This window comes from Meles meles, chromosome 11, assembly GCF_922984935.1.
Source record: "Meles meles chromosome 11, mMelMel3.1 paternal haplotype, whole genome shotgun sequence".
NCBI lineage: Eukaryota > Metazoa > Chordata > Mammalia > Carnivora > Mustelidae > Meles > Meles meles.
Window position 1 is genome coordinate 52,267,078 of NC_060076.1, and position 25,571 is coordinate 52,292,648.

Here is a 25,571-nt window from a genome sequence, read left to right on the forward strand (position 1 = left end):
CTACACTGAAAGCTGTTGGGGTAGTATTGTCAAATTTCTCTGTCCCTCTGTGTCTGTGGTAACATCACTCTCTGTCTGACTCCTCTTGCCTCCTTCTTGGAAGATAGAAGGTCCCAAACAGAGAATCCAGGATAATCTTCCCACTCAAGATCCTTAGTTTAATCACATTTGCAAAGTCCTTTTTTGCCATAAAAGGTAACAAATTCACAGGTTTCAGGAATTAGGAGGTAGACACCTTTGGAGGCCCTGTTTCAGCCTACCACGTTTTCTTTCTTTTTACTGCTCTTATTTGGTTTTGGTGTCAGAGTAATACTGTGCAGTCACATTTTTAGCTTTGTAACAAAATTCTGCTGTGATGAGATGCTACATTTTAAATTTTATAATTTTTTCTTACCATCGTCTTCTTCTGAGTTGGGAATACTGTCTTAAGTATTCATAATATTGGGTAATGTCAATAGACAGGGCATTTCTTTAGCATAGGTATAACGTCCTTGTATAATTAACGCAATGCTTTGCCACCTAGTTCAACAGCGCTAGGGCACTTCACTGTGCCCTAAAAGGTATGACATTTGAAGGTCATTTTTCTCTTCTTACTTTGACATGACGGGCAATGCACTGGTATTTTTTCAAGCATAGTAGAATGGTATTTGTGATTTGTAGCTCGCCAAGAAGTAGGGCCAAGTGACCCCACCACCATATATGGTCTGGGCCTCACACTCACCTGCACTGCTGTAGCTTGAAAGCAGCCATAAACAATACATAAATAAATGAGCATTGCTGTGTTCCAATAAAACTTTATTGATGGACACTAAAATTTGAATTTCATATAACTTTCACATGCTACAAAATATATGCTTTTCTTTTAAACCATTTGATAATGTAAAAATTATTCTTAGCTTGTGGGCCACACAAAAACAGGTGGCAGTCCAGATTTGGCTTCTGGGCCATAATTTGCCAACCACTGCCTTAACCTCAGGGGACCTATATTCTAAAGGGGGTTGAGGGGGGCAGAAATTAACAAGAAGATAAGTGAACAGGTAAAATAGATAATTTTCTGTGATAAAGGAAATTAAATAGTAAGATGGCCAGGGAAGGTGTCTCTCAGGGAACAGGTAAGGTGATCCTAAGTGATAAGAAAAGTCACGATGAGTCAGTCATGAGATAAGTTGAGAACAGAGTATTCTAGAAAAAGAAAAGCAAGAGTAAAGGCTGCATATGGGCAGAAGTTTGGTGAACTAGCGGAACCTTTTCCAAAAAGGTCACATGTGACAGGGACATAGTAAAGACCTGAAGTGGGGTGAGAGTATTTGGAAATCTAAAAAAGATGACATCATTGTTAAGAATTTAACTTTAAACTTAAGAAATTAACTTTAATTAGTTGACCACGGTAGGAGTTATGGTAGATCTAATTTTACACACTGGGCTTGTGGTCCCTTGCTAATTTCTAGGAGCACACTAAGTCTTGTGAATTTAAAAAAAGAAAGGGAGAAAAGGAAAAAATGTTTTTATTTTTGCCACATAGTTCTAGGAAAATACAGGATCTCCTATATCATCTGGTGTATCGAGAACAGATATAACTGGACCACACAATTTACTTCATTAAATGCTCATCCTTAAGATAATGGTGTTCCACATTTTATATTTGCTTGCAATACAAATGTGCTCTTCACTGGCTGGTTTAAGGCCTTTTATAGCGACATTATGTCAACTCTCTAGTTTCTTTATAAAACTTAAAACATTAAACCCTCAGTTTACCTTTTTTCTTCTTATATTCAGACCAATTTGTGTGTCCAAGCTTGTTCTAATTTCTTTGACTGCACTGGAAGGAAAATCATTTTTAAGTTTGCATTGATTTGTGGCAATATTTGTATTCAACAATCAAATGCTACACTATTTCCTTTTAAATGGCTATGTACTTAATTAGTTTCCCTTGTTTGGCAATTAATTAGTTTCAGAGCCTTCTTATTTTGGTATCGAACCTGACTATCGATAGCTGGAGTAGATACTGTATCAGATGGTAATGCATGTTTTCCAGTCACACTGCACAAAAAGTTTTCACTTCTGGAAGAAAATTCTTCATTGTAGTATCATCTAATATCTTTCATAATTGTGAAATATGCTTCAACTAGTTTCTTTCTTTCATTTATTTTCTCCAGTACTGCTTCTAGTAAATAGGAGGCAAAAGGAAGCTGGAAGAGAAAAACAGAAAAAAACATGATCAAAACCCTATATTTTCTCCAGCTCAAAAACACACAGTAAGTATCACTAAACCATTAGAACTCAGCTATCTGCAACTCTGTACCCATAATGGTACCCTACTGGGTCTCTTTTCAGCTGATCTTACTGGATAGTGGGGGTATTTTGTCTTTTATAATAAAAATGATAAAAGAGCAGAAGTAAAATGAAAAAAGATAAACTCCTTATTGAACAATTCATGGTTTACTGACCATGTTAATGATGTAATCTGCAATACAAGCAGCGAAGCCATTTGTCTTCAATCAGCTGATCAATAGCAGGTTACGACCATCTCCAGGGCCCACAGGCCCTCAGAAGTCGTACAGTATGCTCATCAGTCATCAAAGAATGAGAGAGAACTATCAATACACTTGTCTGTGTGGGAGCCAAACACTTTGAGAGTCGTAGGGTAAAATTTCAGAGGGAAAAAAATGGCTAAAGTATACCCATTGATTAAGTTGTTATAGAAAAGTTTGTTTGGCATATCAAAGTGTAATACACATGTTGCAAACTGCTGAGTTTATAAAATGTAGAGTACATTTTTAAATTTCATAATTTATATAACTTTTCTGGTAAAGTTTCATTGTTCCCTCTGCTTCCCTGGGCTTCCTGGAGAACTCCAACTCATACGATGCACTAAAATCTAAACTGTTCTCCAGTTACTCACACACCTCCTGCCCAGCTCTCTGGTCTCACAGAGAGGTTTCTGATAATTGAGAAGTTCATTACGTTACTTCTTGGAGCTGTCCTTTGGGTTAACTAGGGAAAGACTACTTTTGTTTCCCTGAGTAAGTTAGTTGAGAATGCTTGTCGCGCCCCGTCCCCTTTCCTGAGGGGAAGTGGCATCGGGCCCTTTTTTGTGCTAGGATGACCACTGGCAGTGTCACCCATCCGCACCTGAGCAAAGACTGATGCTCCCAGTAGGGGTTGCCTAGCTGTGCTCAGCTAGGGTGATTATAATTAGTTAAACCAAACAGAATGGGGTCTTTTCTGAATCGGAATTGGGGGAAAACAGAAAAGATTGCCCAGGGACAGTGAAACACCAGGCAAACAGATTGTGTAGCCCATGAGAGAAGCAGAGACCAAAGCCAGTCCATAGCATTGCCTCAGATCCCAAGGTTCTCACTAAGATTCCAGTTTAACTTCTTTCTTATCTTTGTAACAAACTACCTTCTCCTTAGGGCAGCCTAAGTCTCTGCCAGGAGCTTCACACATTGTCTTCCTTGAAACTTACCACTGAAGAAAGCATAAGATACAAAAAAAATCACATTTCTTCCGTTCTGAAGACAGACTTAATCAGAAGATACACACATTCACTTAAAAAACAGCTTTTTCTGGGGGGGAAAACCCCCCACCACATTAAATATATACATACTGTGTTGGCATTCCAATGTCAGAAAAACAAAAATGTGGGGAAAATGCATTTTAGAATCAAGGAAGAATTCCATTAGACTTCCTTCTGTAAGACAAGGATACTAAAAGCAAAGCCTTACTTTGACAGTTTGCCCTTCTGGGATGCAGAAAGGGTTATATTTGGCAAAACTGTCAGTCTTATAAATTAGATAACTTAAATTCTCAGGGCATTAATATTAGATGCTAAAGAAATGCACATACATAAAACAAAACTATCAGGCAACTTTCTTTTATGTTGGCCAAGGCTACCAGTACCATTCACATTCCTACCAAAAAAGCAAACAAACGGGGCGCCTGGGTGGCTCAGTGGTTTAAGCCTCTGCCTTCGGCTCAGGTCGTGATCTCAGGGTCCTGGGATTGAGCCCCGCATTGGGCTCTCTGCTCAGTGGGGAGCCTGTTTCTCCCTCTCTCTGCCTGCCTCTCTGCCTACTTGTGACCTCTCTCTCTGTCAAATAAATTAAACAAACAAACAAACAAACAAACGGGTGCCTGGGTGGCTCAGTCGGTTAAGCTTCCAACTCCTGATTTAGGCTCAAGTCATGATCTCAGGGTTGTGGGATGGAGTCCCATGTCTGCTTGTCCTTCTCCCTCTGCTCCTCCCTCAGCCCCTGGCTCACATACTTGTTCTCTCTCTCTCTCTCTCAAACAAATAAATAAAATCTTTAAAACAAATAAGAATTAAAAAAAAAAAAAAAAGACAAACAAGATGAGAATAACCTCTCTTTTCTTCCTGGTAGAAACAAAAAAGTTCATTTCCTAAAGCTGGTCAGGGAAAAAAAAAAAAAAAAAAAAAGAGTTCTCTGACCAAAAGCTTTGGGAAACAAACCAAACTTTAAAAATGTCTTTCATTTCAGGATTTCTTAGAGGTTTTAAGATACTAACAGGCACTGTGTGCCTGCAATATCCTGTTTCTGGATTCATTCGCCCATGCTTTTCTCATGGTCTATTTATCATGTGGAACCAGCAGTCCATGGAACCCACTTTGGGAAACACGCCGCTTCTGTAATTGCCTATGGGATGATGTCACCTGGTACTTTCACCAGGCTGAGATTTATCATTTGCATATCACATTTTCAAGTTAAAACCTAAACCTTATTATCTTGTGATCTGAACAGTTTTCAACATGTCATGCACTCAGAAATTTCACTTCCTTTGAAAAAAAAAATCTTATCTCCAAGAATTTGTCTTCCAGGAAGCCTCCAACCTGGAACAAGAGGTCCATTTACTAATTTACTACTGACACCTCACTTTCTTCTCTTCTTCTGGCTCCCAATAAAATGTAAAGCCCCACAGTTAAACACAACTGTTTGTCAATCCTGTTTGACTGGATTGTTAGCTTCTTTTAAGCTTTGTATGGAGGATAACACATAGGGATTTCAAAAAGCAATCAATCTTTTAATCATGATGCACACTATGTTCATGTCTATCTGCCCTGCAAATAGGTGAGAAGGATGTTACTATCTGTCTATATATGATGAAATGAAAGTTCATATATCCTACATGTTGGCTGGAGATGTTTATTTTAATTCAGCGGTTCTATTTCCTTTTTTATAAACCAATTCTGAAATTCTGCCTCTAAACACAGTGCTCACTGTACATTTACTGGGAACTATAAGGCCGGCTTTCAACAAGATCTTTCAGAAGTTTTTTTTTTTTTTATATAGGGATCAACTTTAATTTTCTAAAATATAAAATTAATGTAATTTTGTATTAAGCTCATTAATAATTAAAACAAACTGAGAGGAAGTCTAAGGCAAAGTCAGAATTACAAAACACTTCAAATGAACATAATAACTGAAAGTAACTGTTAATCAAAAAATTATAAGCACACGTCCCTTCTACTTTATAAATTGTTCCTTACTCATGGAGTTAGGAGTTCTACTTTATAAATTGTTCCTCTACTCATGGAGTAGACTCAATACATATTCAAATAATGAGTGTACTAGTGGTCTTGGGTTTACAAATAGCCTCTTTGACAAGTCCATACTATTCACCTATTGGCAAACTTCTTCCATAGACTGTACAGATAAAAACTTCTCCTTAGTCTAGGATGAGTTAATGAAAATTCTTGTTTTCTGAGTGACAAAGAATGGCATTCTGAGTTCACTGGCTATTTTAGTCAACTGAGAGTAATCACTTTTATCACTTACAGATTATTATTAATTCTTAAATCTTATAAATTACAGTTAACCTGAAGACTCATGGAACATATTTAATCTACTATGATTCAAGAGAGTTCTGCAAAATCCTAAGTACCAAATGAACATCAGTTCTCAATATACAGGTATAGATTGGGTATAGTTAAGACTGTCCTTAAATATGAGACGCCTTGGAAAGTGCTCTAAAGGGGTGTCTGGGTGGCTCAGTCCTTAGGTGTCTGCCTTTGGCTCAGGTCATGAGCCCAGGGTCCTAGGATCAAGGCCAGCATTGGGCTCCCTGCTTAGCAGGAAACCTGCTTCTCCTTCTCTCACTCCCCCTGCTTGTATTTCTTCTCTCACCATCTCTCTGTCTCTGTCAAATAGATAAATAAAATCTTAAAAAAAAAAAATTCACATAGCATGTTTGTTTGCCCTATTTTTTGTTTTTGTTTTTTAATTGCAAAATGTCTTAAAAACACAAAGAAGACCAGGAGACCTGAATTTTCTGCTACTTTGAGTCTAGATTCAGTGCTAGTTTATTTCCCACAGGGAGTTTAGCATCAATTAAAATCTCTGGATATACATTCTGGAGGGAACTCCCTTGGATACAGAAAGAACAGTGATAGGAGTTTGGAGTTGGACTGATATGGCGAGCTGACTGGCCAACACAAACTTTTTCACTTAGCCCATCACATGTATCTGAAACAACAAACCCAACAGTCATGCTGCCTAGGGTTGGCCTATGTCAGGGACTATCAAGTCTAGAAAGCCTGCATGAGCTCTTTCTTTCTCTTGCATAACAAAGGAGAAGTGATACTCTTGGGGTATGTCAACGTAGGATTCCCACCAGCTTGAACTCTTGGACAGAATGGCACAAATAGGTGAAGAGCTGATACTTTATGAGATTTCTTCATCTGGAAATTTAATGAGAACCTTGGAACAACAATTGAGTTTTGCTTGGTGCAGTGTCGTCCTAAAGCAGGTCTTCCTAGTCACTCGGCTATCCCATTTGTGAAAGGTGATTTCTCTTCTGGAGAGATTTCCCCAGATTTCACACAGACTTCCAGCTCATCTTACGTAAACACCTACAGATGTTTGCCTTTAGGAACTGGTATGTTGCTGACACAATCTCAAATTTATCCCTCACACTTAACGAATTGCGGTTTCATTTAGAGGTGTTTCTGTATAAAGGTTAAGATATGAGTGATGGTCGCAGATGTTTGAGAGTGATGCTGGAAAAATAACAAAGCCTAAAGTCTATGACTATAAAACACAGAGATAACTTAAAGCATGAGCACTTGTTGGAATGTGCTCTTAACAGTAAAAAAAAAAAATTTTTGTGTAACAAGAAAAAAAATGAAATAAGGATAATTTTTTAAATCAAAGGGGCAAATGAGCATTTTCCCCATTTTCATTCTTGTTTTAGGTTTGAAAACTATTACCAAGAAGATGTCATTTTTAAAACACAAGCTGACTTTAATCTAGCTTGACTCGTACTGAAAATAAAGATGTTAAATTTTATGTCATATATCTGCTTTTCCTGGAAACATGAGAGGTTTAACATTGTTTAAAAAAAAAATCTCAGGAAGGCTTTGAATGGAAAATTTTGAACTCTGGCTATTTCAGCTAGATGTGAGAAATCTGTGTGGGTGGCTGATTTGTGTGAGTTTCTGGGTGTGAGCAAGGGTGAGTGGGTTAGTATGTGCATGCATGTGTTTGCATGTGTTCTAAATGCAACAGAGTAGATGTGTTCAGAGTTCTAAGGAGAAACTTTCAGTTAACCTTCAGGCTGGAAGGTACCCTATTTACAAGAGCCAGGGACATTGATAAAACCCTTCTCACTGCCATAGTGCAAGGATTCTGTCGAAGGTAAGCATATTTTGCAGAAAGGCACTGGGGAAAGCCGTTTTAAATTTCAGCATTTGCGAGATCTGAAGCAACTAAGAGGAAAGGGATATTTAAAGCTAAAGAAAAACCACTGATTAAATTCCATACTTTAAATTCTCAACAGCTGAAGGCAGAAGGAATTTTTGATATGGTCCCAATGCAAGAAAATGATCTCTAAAAAGTGGACTAAAATGGACTGAAGGAAATCCAAAAAAGCATTAGCAGTAACAAAGAACAGGGCAACAACAAAATGAAATCAAGACACATTTTCCAGCCATGTCTGGCTCAAGGTTTTTATACAAATCCTAGTAAAGAACCATATTGTGTTTGTTAAGTGTATATTAATTGTTTTGTACAAGTATACATATTTTAATATATATACCCATAATTCTGTTCAAGTTAACTGTTTAATAAATTTCGTAGTTGATACAAATGGGCTCTTTGTTTATTGTCTTCCACCCCCAGAAATGTAAGCTCCATGAAGGCAGTGATTTCTGTCTCCTTGGTTCACTTCTTATCTCCACCGATTCCCTCCAATGCCTTTTAAAGTCCCAATTCAAAAGGACTGTTTCAGGTATTTTTAAGGCCTGAAAACAAAGCTAAATGACCTCTATGACAATTTAATTCTGAGGATCAAAATGGGCAGAACAAATAAACAGTTGTCTTTTAGAGGGCAGAGTATAAACCCCTCCTGGTCTGGATATGTGAGAAGGTAAGATTGACCAGAGTATCATAGGGGGACATCTCCTTCTGTGCCAACTGAAAGGAGCAAGATAAAGAGAAACAAAATAATTTATCTCATTTATTCATAAGTATGGCCAATAGACAGAAATTCAAATTCAAAGGCATTTAAGGCAATCTGTGCTAATTAATGGTGGAGGACATGGCACATGTGATATAAGAAATTTACTGAATTTTTTACTGAATCTTTTTTTTTTCCTCTTTTCAGTATTAAGGAGAGCATTTTTTAAATGGAGAAACAGTTCACATAACGCAAAACTCACCAAAGTATGTAATTCACTCGTTTTAGTATATTCACAAGGTTGTGCAACCATCATTCCAGAACACTTTCATCACTCTCAAAAGAAACCTTGTACCCATTAACAGACCCTCCCGTCTCCCCATTCCCCCCATCCCCTGGAAACCACGCTTCTACTTCCTGTCTTTATAGATCTGCCCGTTCTGGACATTCCATATGAATGCAATCATAGACAAATGTGGCCTTTTGTCTATGGCTACTTTTCACTTAGTTTAACAGCTACAAGGTTCTTCCATGTTGTAGCACGTATCAGTCCTTCATTCCATTTTACGGCTGAATAATAAACAGTCCATGGATGCACATGCCACATTTTGTTAATCTGCTCATCAGCTGACACACCTTTGGGTTGCCTCTACTTCTTTTGAGGTATTAAGGGTAACACCTTTGTGAATGTAGGAGTTCAACGTAGGAGTTTTTGTATGGACATGTGTTTTCATTTATTGTGGGCACTTACCCAGGGGATGAAACTTCGGGGACATATAATCTCCCTCCTCAACTTTCCAAAGAACTGACAGACTGTTTCCCAGGAGTGGCATCAATTTACATTCCCAGCAGCAATGAATGAGGTGAGGGTTCTAATTTCTCCACATCTTCACCAACCCTTGGTATTGTCTGTCTCTTTTGTTATAGCCTTCCTACTACTAGGTGTGAAGTAGTAACTCATTCTGGGTTTTGGTTTGCATTTCCTTCATGGTTAATGACGTTGCACATCTTTTCACGTGCTCATTAGTTATTTGTTTATCTTCTTGCAGAAATGTCTATTCAAATCTGTTTTTTGCTTTTCGTTGCTGAGTTGTAAGAGTTTGAAAAGTGTTCATAAATGGTTAAATTTCACTAAGAAGGGATAGATAGAAGGCTACGCTTAATTAACTAAAGCTCATGAGTCCTTGAATATTGTTAATGGGAGGCATCTACTAAATTTTCTACAGCTTCAGTACTGCATCTCCTCCCTACCAAATCTGATCTACGTCTTTGGGTTTCTTAAACTCTTAAAGGTATCATCATCTGTCTCTTTATGTAGGGTATTAAACTCACCCACCTATGGCTTCTGCTTTCTGACTTCACCTCATCTCATTACTGTTATTGATTCAATCACTGTAATGTGGATCACATCTACTTCATTCATTCTTTTTATGGCGAGGGCACATGCAGACCCTCATTGCCCTTTGCCTCAACTATCTTCCTGCTCCCAGTCTCTCTCCCTCCAGACCTGACGTGTGCTAATCTCAGGCTTCTGTTCCAAAGCACAACTCTGAGCATATGCCCTTCCTGCTCAAAAGTTTTCATAGTTTGGTCCCAGCCTACTTTCCCTATCTCTGTTTTTCTTCCTACTCCCTAAACTATGGAAAAAACAATTTTGAAGGGCTCTCCCATCCTATTATAATCATTAACTTGTTTGTCTCTGCCATAAATTATACATTTTTAAAAAATGTACCACGTAAAAAGAGGAAGTACTCCAAGTAAAAATATTCAAAGAAATTAAGAGGCGGCTGTGCCATAAAAAATGATACCAGATATTCGAAAGGTTTTTTTAAGTGTAATTTTTATTGCTAGCTATCTGTGGGATGAAGGTTGGGTGCAGACAGAGATTAAAGCATAAAGTTACTAACAATATCAGGACCACTTGAAGGAATGAGGACATATACTTGCATTCGTATGAAATATAGAAAAGTTAAGGTTTTAGACCTTTTGGTTCTCAGGGAATCTGGCTAACACAGCAGTAGGTATTACACTCTTACCCTGGAGTCCCACGCTGCCACATGGCAGAATGGCTTTTTATTCTGTGGTAAACATTTTATAAATACAAATTTTCATCCAATGATTGCTGAGAAAAATTACTTTGCAAGAAAATAATTTTGTGGCCCAATCCTTAAACCAAAGCTAAAACCACGGGGCCAGATGGACTCCTAAGATCTGTGAATTCCCTTACATACAGCACCCAACACAGAGGGAGGACGTAAAAGAGAGGTTTTCCGACAGTTTTATCCTTAAAGTATTTTAATAACCAAGTATCAATATTATTAACTCGTTTTTGAAGGAAATGTGCTCCACTATTCCACGGCCTAACAATCCTGTAACCCAGATACACAGAACCGTATGTCTTACTCAAGGGACATAGGAGGGAACACACACCCTTCTGGCCACGTGATCCTGAGAGCATCACCTAGCCTCTCACAAAATCGGTGCACAAAGAAACCTTCTCTACAATTCAGGACAAATATAATTACTGGAACTGAGAGAGAAGAAAAGTAGGCTAAAAAAAAAGAAAGAGAGAGAGATGTTTTCTATCTTCTAGATTTTTCTCTCGGGTGTAATTATGAAGTGACATCCAAGTGCAGCCAATGAAGTTCCTATTTTTTTCACAAAATTCAAAGACATCAGCAAAACCACCTATGTCAGTAATAAAAATAAAAAGTCTTTGACTTTCTAAATGTTTTCATACTGTCACAGTGGAATAAAATTAGCTTGAAAAATGATCTAAAGGCACATGATGCAGTTCATTATGTAGAACAGCAACAGCAGAGCTTTCCCAGTGTTCATAAAGGCCGCTCCATTAAATTTACCTCCAGTCAATAATTAGGAGTCCACAAATAAACCCGGGCAATTAAATCAATACTGCCAGGCAATTATATTCCCGAGTCCAGGCTCAGTGGCACAAAAAGGCACTACATCAAACTGCAGTATGAAGCGATCTCATGCCATTTTCAGCAGGATTTTTTTTTTCACTAACTAAAGAAAGCAGGCACACACTCAGGTAAGGCAGAACGTGTGCATGCACGTCTGCACAGGTGCATCAGACAAAATCAGCGCTGGGGTCAAGAGCGCTTTCACAGAATTTAATAAAGATGTACACCTGTGGACATTATTTTTATGGTTGTAACTGATGACAGAAGTTCCAGATTAGAGGGTCATGTTTACAAGCTGAACATTAAAAAAAATTCATTCATAAGTTTATTTTTATCATTTTCAAGCTTAAAAATATAACCCGACACAATCATTACTAAACTTCTTTGATGTGCCCAGCATTGGGCTGGGCGTGGGGCATGCAACATAACTAAGAAATGGCCTTTCTTCTCAAAAGTAAGTTGTCACCACATAAGACTCTGTCCAGTGCCCACACGTCTGCACTTGAATAACTGTACACCAAAGATTGCCGATCACCTTCTATTATTATTGAAGCGATTCCAGATGTTTCAAAACTATATAAGACTGATACTAAGAATATCAGTAGCTCAGATACAATTTGATTTATCCTTGACTCTTCCAAAAGGACAGATACTGTTCTTAATGTAAACGTAAAATAACGGCATTTAAGTCTGCCTTTATTTTTAATCTTGACACAGAAACATTTATGATGACTTTCCAAAACTTACGGGACAGTCAAGATTTTTTTTTTCTTGGTTCTTTTTTCTGAAAAACACGTTTGAGCTCTTTTAATTCTTGGATCTTTTCAAAAAGACACAATTAGGCTGAGCAGTAAAACTGTAAATGAAAGAGTTTCCGAATACATTACGTGCTGTCGGTGATGTCAACACAAAAGCTGGCTATGACTAGAAAGGCTGGGCTCTCACCTGCCAATAAACTGCCCTTGATCACTTACAAGAGGGGCACATCCCAGCAGACTCTATGTGTATTAAAAAAATACTTGAAAGGAAAGAAAAAGTATCACACAGGTCACAGCAGCAGTCTCAATGGACCCCGCAGGGATTTCAGCTCGTCTTGGCCTTGTCATCCTCTATGCAGCTTTCCACTCGGCCCAGAAAATGTCGATAGGAAAATGTTTGAGGGGCCTCTGGTGGAAATTTTTTCATTCTTTCTGCATTGACAGGATGCCAAATCAATATTTACTTCCCACTAACAAGCTGCTCGAGGTCTCAGTAGAAAATATTGTAGAGAATGCGGGAAGACACAGTAATAAACAGCTGTCTGGCTGTGAGGAAAACATGAATTGACTGGAAACAGGTCCATAGTAAAAGGTCACCGAAACCCATGAACTCCTCAGGTGTCCATATCAACCACCAACTTTAAAGACACATAATAAAGAATCTCTTCTCCTAAGAGGGCTGAGAGAATAGATCCTTTTCAGTGTAGCAGGCCTACAGGTTGACTCAATAATTTAATTAATGCATTTGCTAAGACCTGTGTTGCCCTTCCCAAGGTATTTGTTTCATTTGTTAAGTCCAAAAGTACAAATAGAGGGTTAACTTTCCTGTCTACCTATTGGAATACTTCTTTACCTAACTAACAGAAGTAAATGATGTGGTAAGTGTTTACAAAAAGTTAGACATCGAGTAAAAGTGTAAGGCTTGGATTATTTTTTTTAAAAGAAGTTTTTGGAGATGAAGCAGAAAAATAAAATACCTGTCCTTCAAGAAGTTTCTGAATGTACAACAGCCATTCTCGGTCATTCTCAGCATCTATCCTTGTCCTTTCTAGGTCCTAAAGGAAGAAAATCAAAAGACCCATGTTAATTCCATTTACATGAACTTGATCATACTGTTAGATACTGAATAAATTTAAAGAGATACTGGTAGAATAGGGTTCCATAAAGACCAGCCTGTCCTTCCAAAGTAGGGAATACACACATCTGTCCTCTTAATATTTAATTTATAAATACTAACATGTAGAAGATAAAGCTGTATTTCTATATTTCACAATACAATTCAGGAATATTTTATTTCTGTCTTCACAGTGGAGCTCAAGGTAGGGACAGAGATGGCAGTGAAAGCAATTAAAATAAAGTGAAAAATAAGACAAAGCTGTATGAAAGAATCATTTACAAGTGACTCTTGTAAGATTACACAAACCTTATATTAATTAAGAAATCTGACCTCTCAATAGATAATTAAGGAGTAACTGTTACAACTGCAAACAAAATAGGACATGGCGTGGCTCTGGTGTTTTTAAATGCTTGCTTATTGTAAACATCCAATAGTTAACTGATAGGTAAGGGACATTTCTACTTCAAGTGTTGTAAGCCCCTAAATATTTTCAACCCACCAATGATCAAGGTAAAGTATTCATATGTATTCATATGTGCAGTAGATTATTCAGTTAAAATCATGATTCAGCTTACAAAAAGGTGGACTTTTCAAAAAGGGACAGGTTTAGGAAACGAACATTTGTTGAAATTTACTGGAGGCCAGGTATCTGGGGAGGCACTTCGCATAGGTTATCACAGTTTTTACACTAATTTACTAGAGTTCAATGTGGTTTACATTCTTTAGAATGTAGGGTGGTTTGGGCTCTGCTTGGACAAGTTCAGTCAACTCTCTAGACCTCTGAAAAGATGCAGGGATCTTATTAAGCTCTGATCTACAATTAAATTTACTAAATGTATCAAGGTGCACAGATCCTTCTCAGAACACTTTGATTTCTACTGGAGACCTTTCTCTTCCGGGAGGATGCCCACTGAAGGCTGTGCGGTATGCATTTCACAGTGCTGTGTGTTCCAACTCTAGAATGTATCTGCCTAGAGGCTGGGGTGCCCTTTCTTCACAGAAATGTGCCAGCTACTCTTTCGGACTATGAAGAGAGATCTTCTAATTCATATATCCGAAATGGACAATGTTTTTCTATTCAGAGAGAGAGTGCTTTTTGCTAATCTGGAAGCCCAGAGAAGGCACCTTTTGAGACCACACAAAGTTGATGGGTCTGTCTTTCAGAATATGTATCTGTATTTGTGCCCACACATGTGTACACAAACACACACATATACACATGAGGGATTTGGGTCATCTACTTGTTTTAAAACTCTTAGGGAACAGTGAGGACTCAATCTTAATTTTTTGTTAGGACTCTCACTATCAATCAAGACATTTTAATTTAATGTCTATAGCAAGATATAGTTAACATCCTTGCCAGAGATACAATCATTTCCTGTGTGTCTCACATCTGATACTGTATTTGATAATGCTCTTGTACTTCAGCATTCAGAATTCACAAAGTGAATTCAAAGTGTAGAAAGTCACAGGCATTGGCTGGGGTGCCAAAAATAGAAAACGGAGAGTTCACTATCCTATTCACCCACGGGATGAAAATCATCTCTGCGGGATTCCTTTGACCTCTTTTCTAAGAATTCTTGGCAGTTTTAAAACCTTGGCAAATCGTAGATGTGCTCTACTCCAGGAGTTTTTCTGTTTTCATTATTTTCTTTAGAAGTTTTTTGAGCAGTTGATGGGGGGCTGGAGGATGTTCTCATACAAACATTTAAGTCTATCATTTTACTTATTCATAGTGCCATCATCTCTTTTTTTCCAAACAACCAAATCTAATATTCATGTGTCAAAGTCCAGAGACTTATTAGGAGAAAAGGAGTGAGTATCACCTTCAGGTTTCACAGAAGACTGGAAACAGGATAAGGTTCTGCCATCTAAGAGGTCATGACTATGTGTAAAACGCAGTGGCCTCCCCAGGAGAACAGAACTGTCACTGAAGACCCGTATCGACATGCACATAACTTCACTCAGACAGGAGTACTTCACCCAACTTAAATCCATAAATATATTTTTTTCTTTAACTTGATCAGCAATAATTTTGAATTTAGCTAGGAAAGCCAATATATTTACTACTTTTGCTCATACAGGAAGAAAAGTCTTCAAATCCATTCAAATTGGCTTAATTAAAAATACTAGCTTACAAGATGTATGATTAACTAAATTTAAGAAATAGAAGAGACAGGAAATGACTTGAGTAACTGATTTGAATAACCAACATGCTATTCTAAGGTTTTATGTACTGGCTTATTTCTGTATAATATAGTGAATTTTCTCTAAATGTTTTCTGAGTTGGTCAATAGCCACAATTTAACTTTTACAGGCATGTTACTATGCTGACCTTTATTAATATTATCTTGAAGATGAAACTCTAAGAATTATAAAACAAATAAAAATGTTTAAATTTGATGTGTTAAAAATATTTAAATGATGTTACCATTTCATCTTCTGTATCCATTATTTCCTCTAGATCTGACCGTGAAATGTTCAGGATCGAAGCTGCCAAGGTCTGGACTTTATGGGTTGAGGTTTTGCGAGCATCCCTGTTTTTTCGCATTTTTTGAAACTCTCTAATTTGTTGCCTTATCTCATGGACATCACTTTGTAACTCTTTGACCAAAGCCTGCAACACATTGGAAAGAATGTGGGCTCATATGGAAGTCATAAATGAAGACTAAGCAGTCACAATACAAAAATGCAAAGATACCAGCAAATCATGGCTTATTAGGATTACTTGGATTTTATTTATTTTGGAACATAGTAGATTGCTTTTTCCTTATTGTCTGTATGTAATGAAAGCTCTCTTAAATGCATACTTAACTAACTTGCTGGATTAACCAAACCCTCCAATCCCTCTTTCAGATTTACCAACTGATCCCCTGCTTGGTGAATGCTTGAAGCAGGCAGGCTACTTTCCATTATGCCGAAGCACAACCACTCCAGCCCACTGAGCTGATGCCAATTGTCATTCCTGTTTATTCTTAAATGTGTCTATATTCATTTTAATAGGTTAATTACATGATTAATTTACTTATTACATAAGCTGATGAAAAACAGCTGCAGAAAGAGAGTTGTTTCTATTTTATTAAGACTGGATCAGAAAGGACTTTTCTTTCCCCCAGAAAGGACTTTGCAAGGACTTGATAAAGACAAGTTGGGTAAATGTGTAATTAAATTATGTGTGGGCAAGACAACAATAAAGATTAAAAAAAATTAAAAACTTAGGACTGCTTCACAAAAGCCTTTAAGACATGAATCAATGCTGATCCATATCATGCCAATACACGCATAAGGAAAGGACATCCCTTACTCTGGGTGGACAGAGCTCTGGACCTCAACGCCTGGCTTTGTGATCAGAGAACAGGTTAGCTAAATGTTTGGGTTATTTTTAGGTCTTTTGCCAGCTCAAGCAATGTTGCAATAAATAACAGTACTCAAGTATACGTTTTGCATCTCTAGGATATAACTCTAGAAGTGAAATTGCTGGATGAAAGGATTTGTCTAACTCTAATTTTGAAAGTTGTTACTTAATCTTTTCCCTCTCCAAGATGGTCCGAAGACACACTTCCACAAAGAACATATGAAAGAACCTATATCTCCACACCATTAGCAAAACACAAATCTAGGGTTTCACTAGTTTGTTTTCCCGCTGTATTTTTAAATTTCATGTCTCTGATTTAAAAAAAAGGTTGAACATCAGTCTTAAGAGATAATTACATTTCTTTGGTCATTTTTTTCTGTTTTTCTTAGTGATTTATAGGAGTTGTTTACATATTTGGATATTACATTTGTCTACTGTACCTATCCAAATTTTTTCATACTTTGTATTTCTTTCCAGAGTAATTAGTGTTTCATGCCAAGGAAAAAATATTTTTTTAAAAGATTGCATTTATTATTTATTTTTCAGAAAAAGAGAGAGCACACAAGCAGGGGGAATGGCAGGCAGAGCGAGAAGCAGTTTCCCTGCCGAGCAAAGAACCTGATAAGGGGCTCAATCCCAGGACTCTGGGAGCATGACCTGAGTGGAAGGCAGACACTTAACCAACTGAGGCATCCCGGAAAAAATACTTCTTATGTTTTTAATATCCAATGATGATTTTCCTTTCTTTCTCACTTTTGACTTTTGTGTGATACTTCAAAAAGCATTCTCCACAAAGAGATATATATAAATGCATTTTCTCAGCATAATTTTTTTCTGTTACTTTTAAGATTTTATTTTTCATTTTTATATGTTTTTTACCCATTTGTCATCATTTAGAAATTATTACATAAAATCAGTCATCCTACAACCGTTTATTAAAAAGTTCAACTAGCATGCCTGGGTGGCACAGTCAGATAAGTGTCTGACTCTTGGCTTCAGCTCAGGTCATGCCTTTATATTATTGTGAGATCAAGCCCTGTGTGGGGCTCCAGACCCATCACACAGTCTGCTTAAGACTCCCTTTCCCTGGGGCACTTGGGTGGCTCAGTGGGTTAAGCCTCTGCCTTTGGCTCAGGTCATGACCTCAGGGTCCGGGGATCAAGTCCCGCATCGGGCTCTCTGCTTGGCAGGGAGCCTGCTTCCTCCTCTCTCTCTGCCTGCCTCTCTGCCTACTTGTGATCTCTGCATGTCAAATAAATAAATAAATTCTTTAAAAAAAAAAAAAGACTCTCTCTCCCTCTCTCTCTGCCCCTCCTGGCCCCACTCTCTTTGTCTCACTTAAATAAAATAAATCTTTGTTCACCTTTCTCCCACTGGTCTCATGTGTTTAGGTCAGTGTCTGGACTTTCTCTTTTGTCCCATCTCTCTTTTATTAATGAAGTTTTATAACTTATTTAAACTAGTAAGGCTTTATAATAAATGTTAACATCTGGCAGGGCTAGTTCCCTCTTACTACCCTTCTTTTTCAGGTTTTTCTTGGTAATTTTTCCTTGTTTGATTTCCATATGAACCTCCATGTGAACCTTGTCTAGTTTCCCTCCCCCCTAAAAAACAAATCTTACCAGTAATTTTATTTCAATCAGGTTAAATTCCGTCTGTGTCAGGGTAACCCTTTAGCTTGCTGAGTCTTCCTAATTGAAGACCATGGTGTTCTCTTCCCGTTAACTCTTTGTGTTTCTAAGGATCATTTTTAAGTTTTCTCTTTCTAGCTTATTGCTCTTGCCAGCTTATTTATTTGTTGGAGGGAAATTATTGTTGAATTATAGGTTCAATATCTGTTCTGCTCTATTATTTGTTTCTTTCCTTGAAGACTCCAATTATAAATATGTTGAATCTCTGTCACTTGCTTCATAAATCCTTTTCCCCCTAATATGCTTTATTTTTAAACTGAGGCAAAATTATAAATGAAATAGTGCACACATTTAAGGGTTTAGTTTAATGAGCTTTATATATATATATATATATATATATATAGTTTAATGAGCTGTATAGAGCCATCACCCTGCTCAAGATACACAAAGTCTTCATAATCTAGAATTTTCTCTGATGCCCCTTCCTAGGCAATTCCTTCCACACCCAAACTGTAATTGTTGACACATACACATTTATATGCGACCAGCAATATATGTATTTCATGAGATAATTTCTTTTCTTTTACTTCCCTGCTTTGCCTGCTACCTTGCTTCCATCTACTCCTAGGTCTCAGCATCTTTTCCCCCAATTCTTACATTTAATTCCACCTTAAACATGGGACTTTTAGAGGAAATTATTTCATTAATATTTCAAATTTATACTCAAAATTTTCAGCTGCTCTGTGGCAACTTATCTGTGGTGAGACTTATTTTCCTGCCACTTACTTTTTCTGTCTTTCTCCATTCTTACTCTAGTACATTTGCGTAGATACTGTGTTGGTTCATTTCTCTGGACTCATTTTTGAAGGAGAAGATTTTTTCCTAGATCATCTATTTATAGAAAGTTACACAGAAGAAAGTCCTGTGGTATGTTCCAGGCTAGTGAAATTTTACACACTACTTTAATTTTTTTTTTTTGATGAATTCCATTTGCCTGGTTATTTTTTTATGATTTGCTTGCCTTTTGTTTTGTTTTGTTTCACAACATAAGGAATCTCTTTTCTTGGCTGCTATGAGACAAGCGGGCTCCTTCAGATATTCTTTGTCTCTGTTATATTTCATTAAGCCCTATTTCCTTATGGAAGCAAACCAGTTCTAGGATGGCTATCACAAACCACTGTAGACCTGTTCCACTGTTGCAAATAGTGGATATTGGATTTGTACCTCATGTGAACTTCCATCTTTTAAGAGGTCTTGATCTTTCAGAGGTCTGGAGAATCTAAGACTTCTTTACATGGTGTCTTATTTCTGTGTCCTCTTGCATGCTTTCACCAATCTTACCTGTTTTTCAGTTCTTCCGTGTATTTTGAAATATAGAGTTTTAGTTCTGATCTACATTGACTGTCAAAAGGAGCTGAATTTTTGTTTCTCATTCTTGTCTGCTGCATGATTCCAAGGGACAGAGGTGGGATAATGATGATTTTACCTCTCTAAAATCAAGACAGAATTTTCCAAAATGCATTTCCCCCTAATATTTCCAGTTCTTGACTATTATGAATAAAATTGCTATAAATTTTGCTGTACATATTTGTCTGTATGTTTGTACACATATGTTTTCATTTTTCTTGGGTAAAGACGTAGAAGTAGAATTGCTGAGTCATGCGGTAGGTGAATATTTTATTTATTAGAACTTTTAGAGCTTTCCATCAAATCTTGCACCACCAACAGTAGATGAAAATTCTCCATTCTCCACATTCATTCCAACATTTGGTATTGAATTTATTTAAAGAATTTGTTTAATACTATTGTAAGTTGAAAATTTTCTATTTCATTTTCTGTTTATTGCTAATACATAAAAATCATTGATTTTTGTACCTTGACCTTATATTGCATGAAATGGTTAAACTCTCTTGTTAATATTACTAGCTGTTTTATAAATCTTTAGGATTATCTACATAAAGAATCATGTCTCACCTGAGAAATGCAAATCAAAACCACAGATTAGTTACTTACAAAGATTAGTTACTTACGAAGCTAGTATGAATGTTATAAAACAAAAGTAGTAAAAATAGCTATTATTACAAAAACTGGTTAAGGGATACAAAGATAAAAAGATGTAAAACGTGGCACCAAAAACAAAACATGGATGAGAATAAAAATGTTACACTTTATAATGGGATCAAAAGTAAGTTGTTATCAAAATAAAACAGACTGTTAGAGATATAAACTCTTATATGTAAGACTCATATAAGCACAAGAAAAAACAGCTACAGTAAATACAGAAAAGATAAAGAGAAAAGAGTATAAGTATGCCTTATATATGAAGAAAATCATGAAACCACAAAGAAAGAAAGCAAGAGAGGAACTACAAAACCAGCTAGAAAACAATTAACAAAATAGCAATAACCACACACCTATCAATAATAACTCTAAATGTAAGTAGACTAAATTGTACAATCAAAAGACCAGTTTGACTGAATGGAAAAAAACCACCCTCATCATATCTCCTCCTTACAAGAGACACACTTTAGATGTAAGAAGATGGAAAATGAAGAGATGGAAAAAGATATTCTATGCAAATGGAAACCAAAAGAGAGCTGGAGTAGCTATATTTACATCAGATAAAATAGACTTTAAACAAAGACTGCAGTAAAAGATGAAGAAGTGTGTTACATAGTGATAAAGGTTAATCTAACAAATGGACATAATTTATAAATATTTATGCACCCAACCTCGGAACATCTAAATATATAAGACAAATATTAATAGACCTAAAGGAAGAAATAGACAGTAACATAATAAAAGTAGGGGACTTTAACACCACTTATATCAGTGGATAGGTCATCCATATTGAAAATCAATAAGGAAACACTGGCCTTAAATGACATACTACCAAATGTATTTAACAAATATTTGCAAAACATTCCATCCAAAAAGCAACAGAATACACATTCTTCTCAAATGCACATGGAATATTTTCCAAGATACATCATGCCAGACCACAAAACAAAACTTAATAAGTTTAAGAGAACTGAAATCATATCAAACATCTTTTCTGACCACAATGATATGAAACTAGAAATTAATTCCATGAAGAAAACTGGAAAATTAAAAAATATGTGAAGTTTAAACAACATGCTACTGAATAACCACCAGGCCAAAGAAGAAATCAAAAGAGAAATTAAAAAAAAAAATACCTTGAGACAAATGAAAATGGAAATGTAATACCAAAATTTATGGGATGAAAGCAAATACAGTTCTAAAAGGAAAGTTCTGGGTCACCTGGATGGCTCAGTTGGTTAAGGTTCTGACTCTTGATTTCAGACCAAGTCACGATCTTAGGGTCATGAGATTGAGCCCTGCATCAGGCTCCACACTGCACTGCCTGCTTGAGATTCTCTCTCCCTCTGTTCCTGCTCCCCACCTTGTGTATGCTCTCTAAAAAACTAAAACTAAAATAAAAATAAAAGTTCATAGTGATAAATACCTACCTCAAGAAACAAGAAAACTGTCAAATAAAGAACCCAATTTTATACCTCAAGGAATTAGAAAGCAAAAAACAAATGAAGTCCAAAGAAACTATAAAGAAGGAAATAACAAAGACTGGAGAAGACATAAATGGAGACTAAGAAGACAATAAAAAAGATCAATAAAACTAAGAGCTGGTTCTTTGAAAAGATAAACAGAATTGACAAACCTTTAGCTAGACTCATCAGGAAAAAAAGAAAAGGATGAAAATAAATCAGAAATGAAAGAGATGCTACAACTGATACCAGAGAAATAGAAATGATCATAAAAGACTATGAACAATTATATGCCAACAAGACAACCCAGAAGAAATGAATAAGTTCCTAGAACAATACAACCTACCAGAACTGAATCAAAATGGAAAATCTAAACAGACTGACTACTAGCAAGGTGACTGAATCAGCGATCAAAACCTTCCAACAAATAAAAGTCCAAAACCAAATAGCTTCACTGGTGAATTCCACCAAATATTCGACTAAGAATTAATACTAATTCTTCTAAAACTCTTTCAAAAAGTAGAAGAGGGTCAAATTCTTCCAAACATATTTTATGAGCCCAGTATTAATCCTGATACTAAAACCACAAAAGGCTATCCCCTCCAGCACATATACACACACATTACAGGCCAATATTCCTGATGAGCATACAAGCAAAAATCCTCAACAAAGTATCAGCAACCTGAATTCAACAATACATGAAAAGGATCACATAGGGCGCCTGGGTGGCTCAGTGGGTTAAGCCACTGCCTTCGGCTCAGGTCATGATCTCGGGGTCCTGGGATCGAGTCCCACATCGGGCTCTCTGCTCAGCAGGGAGCCTGCTTCCCTCTCTCTCTATCTGCTTGTGATTTCTCTCTGTCAAATAAATAAATAAAATCTTAAAAAAAAAAAAGAAAAGGATCACATACCATGGTAAAGTGGGATTTATTGCCATATATGCAAGGATGGCCCAACATTCAGAAATTGTTAATGTGATATACCACATTAACAACAGAAAGGATAAAAACCATATGATCATCTAAACAGATGCAGAAAAAGCATTTAACAAAATTCAACATCTGTTTATGATAAAAACTCTCAACAAAGCAGATATAGAAGGAGTGTACCTTGAAATTATAAAGGCGATATATGAGAAGCCCACAGCTAAGGTCATACTCAAAGGTGAAAAGCTAAAAGCTTTTCCTCTCAGTAACAAGACAAAAATGCCCACTCTTGCTATTTTTATTCAACATAGTATTGGAAGCCAGAGAAATTGGCGGGGGTGGGGGGGAGAGGAGGCATCTGGATTGGAAAGGAAAAGTAAAACTGTCACTATTTGTAGATGACATTATATATAGAAAATCCTAACCATTCTATAAAAAAACTGTTAGAACTAATCAACAAATTCAGTAAAGTTATAGGATACAAAATCAATACACAAAAATTAGTCACTGTTGTTTACAATAATAATAATAATAATGAAGTATAAGAAAGAAAAATTATGAAAAAATCCCATTTATAAGCGTATCAAAAAGAATATTTTAAAATACCTAGGAATATATTTAATGAATAAAGTGAAAGACTTATGCATTGAAAATTGTAAGACATTAATGAAATAAACTGAAGAAGATACAAATAGATGGGTAGATATTTCATGGTAGTGGATTGGAAGAATTAATATTGTTAAAATGTCCACACTAGCCAATCTACAGATTCAGTTCAATCCCAATCAAGCTTTTAATAGCATTTTTCACAGAAATAGAACAATCCTAAAATTTGCATTGAACTGCAAAAGATTCCAAATAATCAAAGCAAATCTTGAGAAAAAAGAACAAAGGTGGAAGTATCATGTTCCCCGATTCCAAATTATATTACAAAATTACAGTAATCAAAGCAATATGGTATTGGCATAAAACAGACATACAGTCCAATGGAATGGAATATAGATCCCAGAAATAAACCCATAAATACACGGTCAATTAATTTATGATGAGAGAGATAAGAATAAAACTGGAGAAATGATAGTCTCTTCAATAAATGGCGTTGGGAAAATTGGACAGACGTATGCATTAGAATGAAACCCAACCACTATCTAACACCATACACAAAAATTAACTGAAAATGGATTAAAGACTTGAAGTTAAGACCTGAAACCATAACACTTTAAAGAGAAAACATAGGCAATATGCTCCTTAACACAGGTTTTGATGATTTTTTTTTTTAAATTCTGACACCAAAAGTGTTTAAGTTGAACTACCTCAAACTAACAAACTTCTGCACAGCAAAGGAAACCATAAACAAAATGAAAAGGCAACCTCTTGAATGGGAGAAAATATTTGAAAATCATATCTGATAAGGGCTAATATTCAAAATACACAAAGAACTCATACAACTTAACACAAAACAAACAATCTGATTAAAAATTAGTCAGAGGATCTGAATAGGCCTTTTTCCAAAGAAGATATGCAGATGTCCAATAGGTACATGAAAATATACTCAACATCATTAATCATCAGGGAAATATAAATCAAAACCAAAATGAGATATCACCTCATAGCCAATAGAATGTCCACTATCAAAAAGACAAGAAATAAGGATTGGTGAGGATATGAAGAAAAAGGTACCCCTGTGTAACTGCTGGTGTGAGTTTAAATTGGTACAACCACTATGCACAACAGTATGGAGGTTCCTCAAAAGATTAAAAATACAACTACCACATGATCCAACAATCCCACTTCTGGATATATATCCAAAGGAAACAAAAGCACTATTTTGAAAAGATCTATGTGTCCCTACATTCAATTCAGCGTTATTTAGAATAGCTGAGATATGGAAACAATCTACATGTCTGTCGATAGATGAGTAGACAAAGAAATTTTGGTGTATATATACACAATAGAATACTATTCAGCCATTTAAAAAAGTGAAATCTTGCCATTTGTGACAACATGGATGGACCTTGAGAGCATTATGCTAAATGAAAGAAGTCAGAGAGAAAAAGACAAATACCGTATGATCTCATGTGTGGAAACTAAGCAAAACCAAACCAAGCTCATAGAGACAGAGAACAGACTGGTGGTTTCATGAGGTGGCAGGGGAGGGGATGGGCAGGAGGGGAAAAATGTGTGAACTGTTTTTCTTTGTCTAGATTAAATAAATTGAATAAAAAATTTAAAAAATTCATACACTGAGATGTTACCTCACAAATATTAGGGTGGCTACTATCAAAAATACAGAAAATAACAAGTGTTGGCAAGAACGTGGAGAAACTGGAATCTTTGTGCACTATTGGTGGGAATGTGAAATGATGGAATTCTATCCTGTCTAATGCTCTATTCATCTATTTCTACAGTAATCATGTTTTATTTACCATAACCTTATAGCATGTTTTGGTGTTTGTTAGGGAAAATCTTCCTCTCTCTGTTCATTCTTTTTCATCAGTCATTTTTATTCCTACTTTTCAGCTATTCTTTTGGAGTCAATTTGTCATTATCTAGGACTGCACTGTCATTTAGATTAACTTTGGAATAAATGGATTCTTCCAATTCAGAAAACAATACTTATTTCCATTTACTTAGTTCTGTTTTTTGGCTTTTAGTGTTTTTTAGGCTGCTTTACAGGTTTCTTGCATTTCTTGAAAGATTTATTTCTGGGTATTTAAGAGTCATGTTTTATTTTTGTAAACAGAAATTTTAAAATAGCATTCTAAAATATATTATTACTTGTAAAGTCTACTTTATTTTGTTTGTTGACCTTGTTTAGAGCTTATTGCTGAATTATCTGGTTAGGTCTAGTAATTCATGAGTTGATTCTCTTGGATTTTCTATGTCTAAAAACATATGACTGACAATAACATTTTGGTTGC

The 25,571-nt window shown here is 36.2% G+C and overlaps 1 protein-coding gene across 8 annotated transcripts in view; it reads right to left on the reverse strand.

Annotated features, from left to right (window-relative positions):
* Nucleotides 1-425: 425 nt before the first annotated feature.
* Nucleotides 426-25,571, reverse strand: part of CNTLN (centlein) — a 299,263-nt gene continuing 274,117 nt past the window's right edge. For all 8 annotated transcript variants that reach the window (XM_046023817.1, XM_046023821.1, XM_046023820.1 and 5 more), the window contains 3 exons: nt 15,646-15,831; nt 13,075-13,152; nt 426-2,189 (listed from right to left, as the gene is read on the reverse strand). In XM_046023817.1, coding sequence (XP_045879773.1) covers nt 2,088-2,189; nt 13,075-13,152; nt 15,646-15,831 — 366 coding nt within the window. In that variant the 3' untranslated portion in view covers nt 426-2,087. The remainder of the gene's footprint in view (nt 2,190-13,074; nt 13,153-15,645; nt 15,832-25,571) is intronic.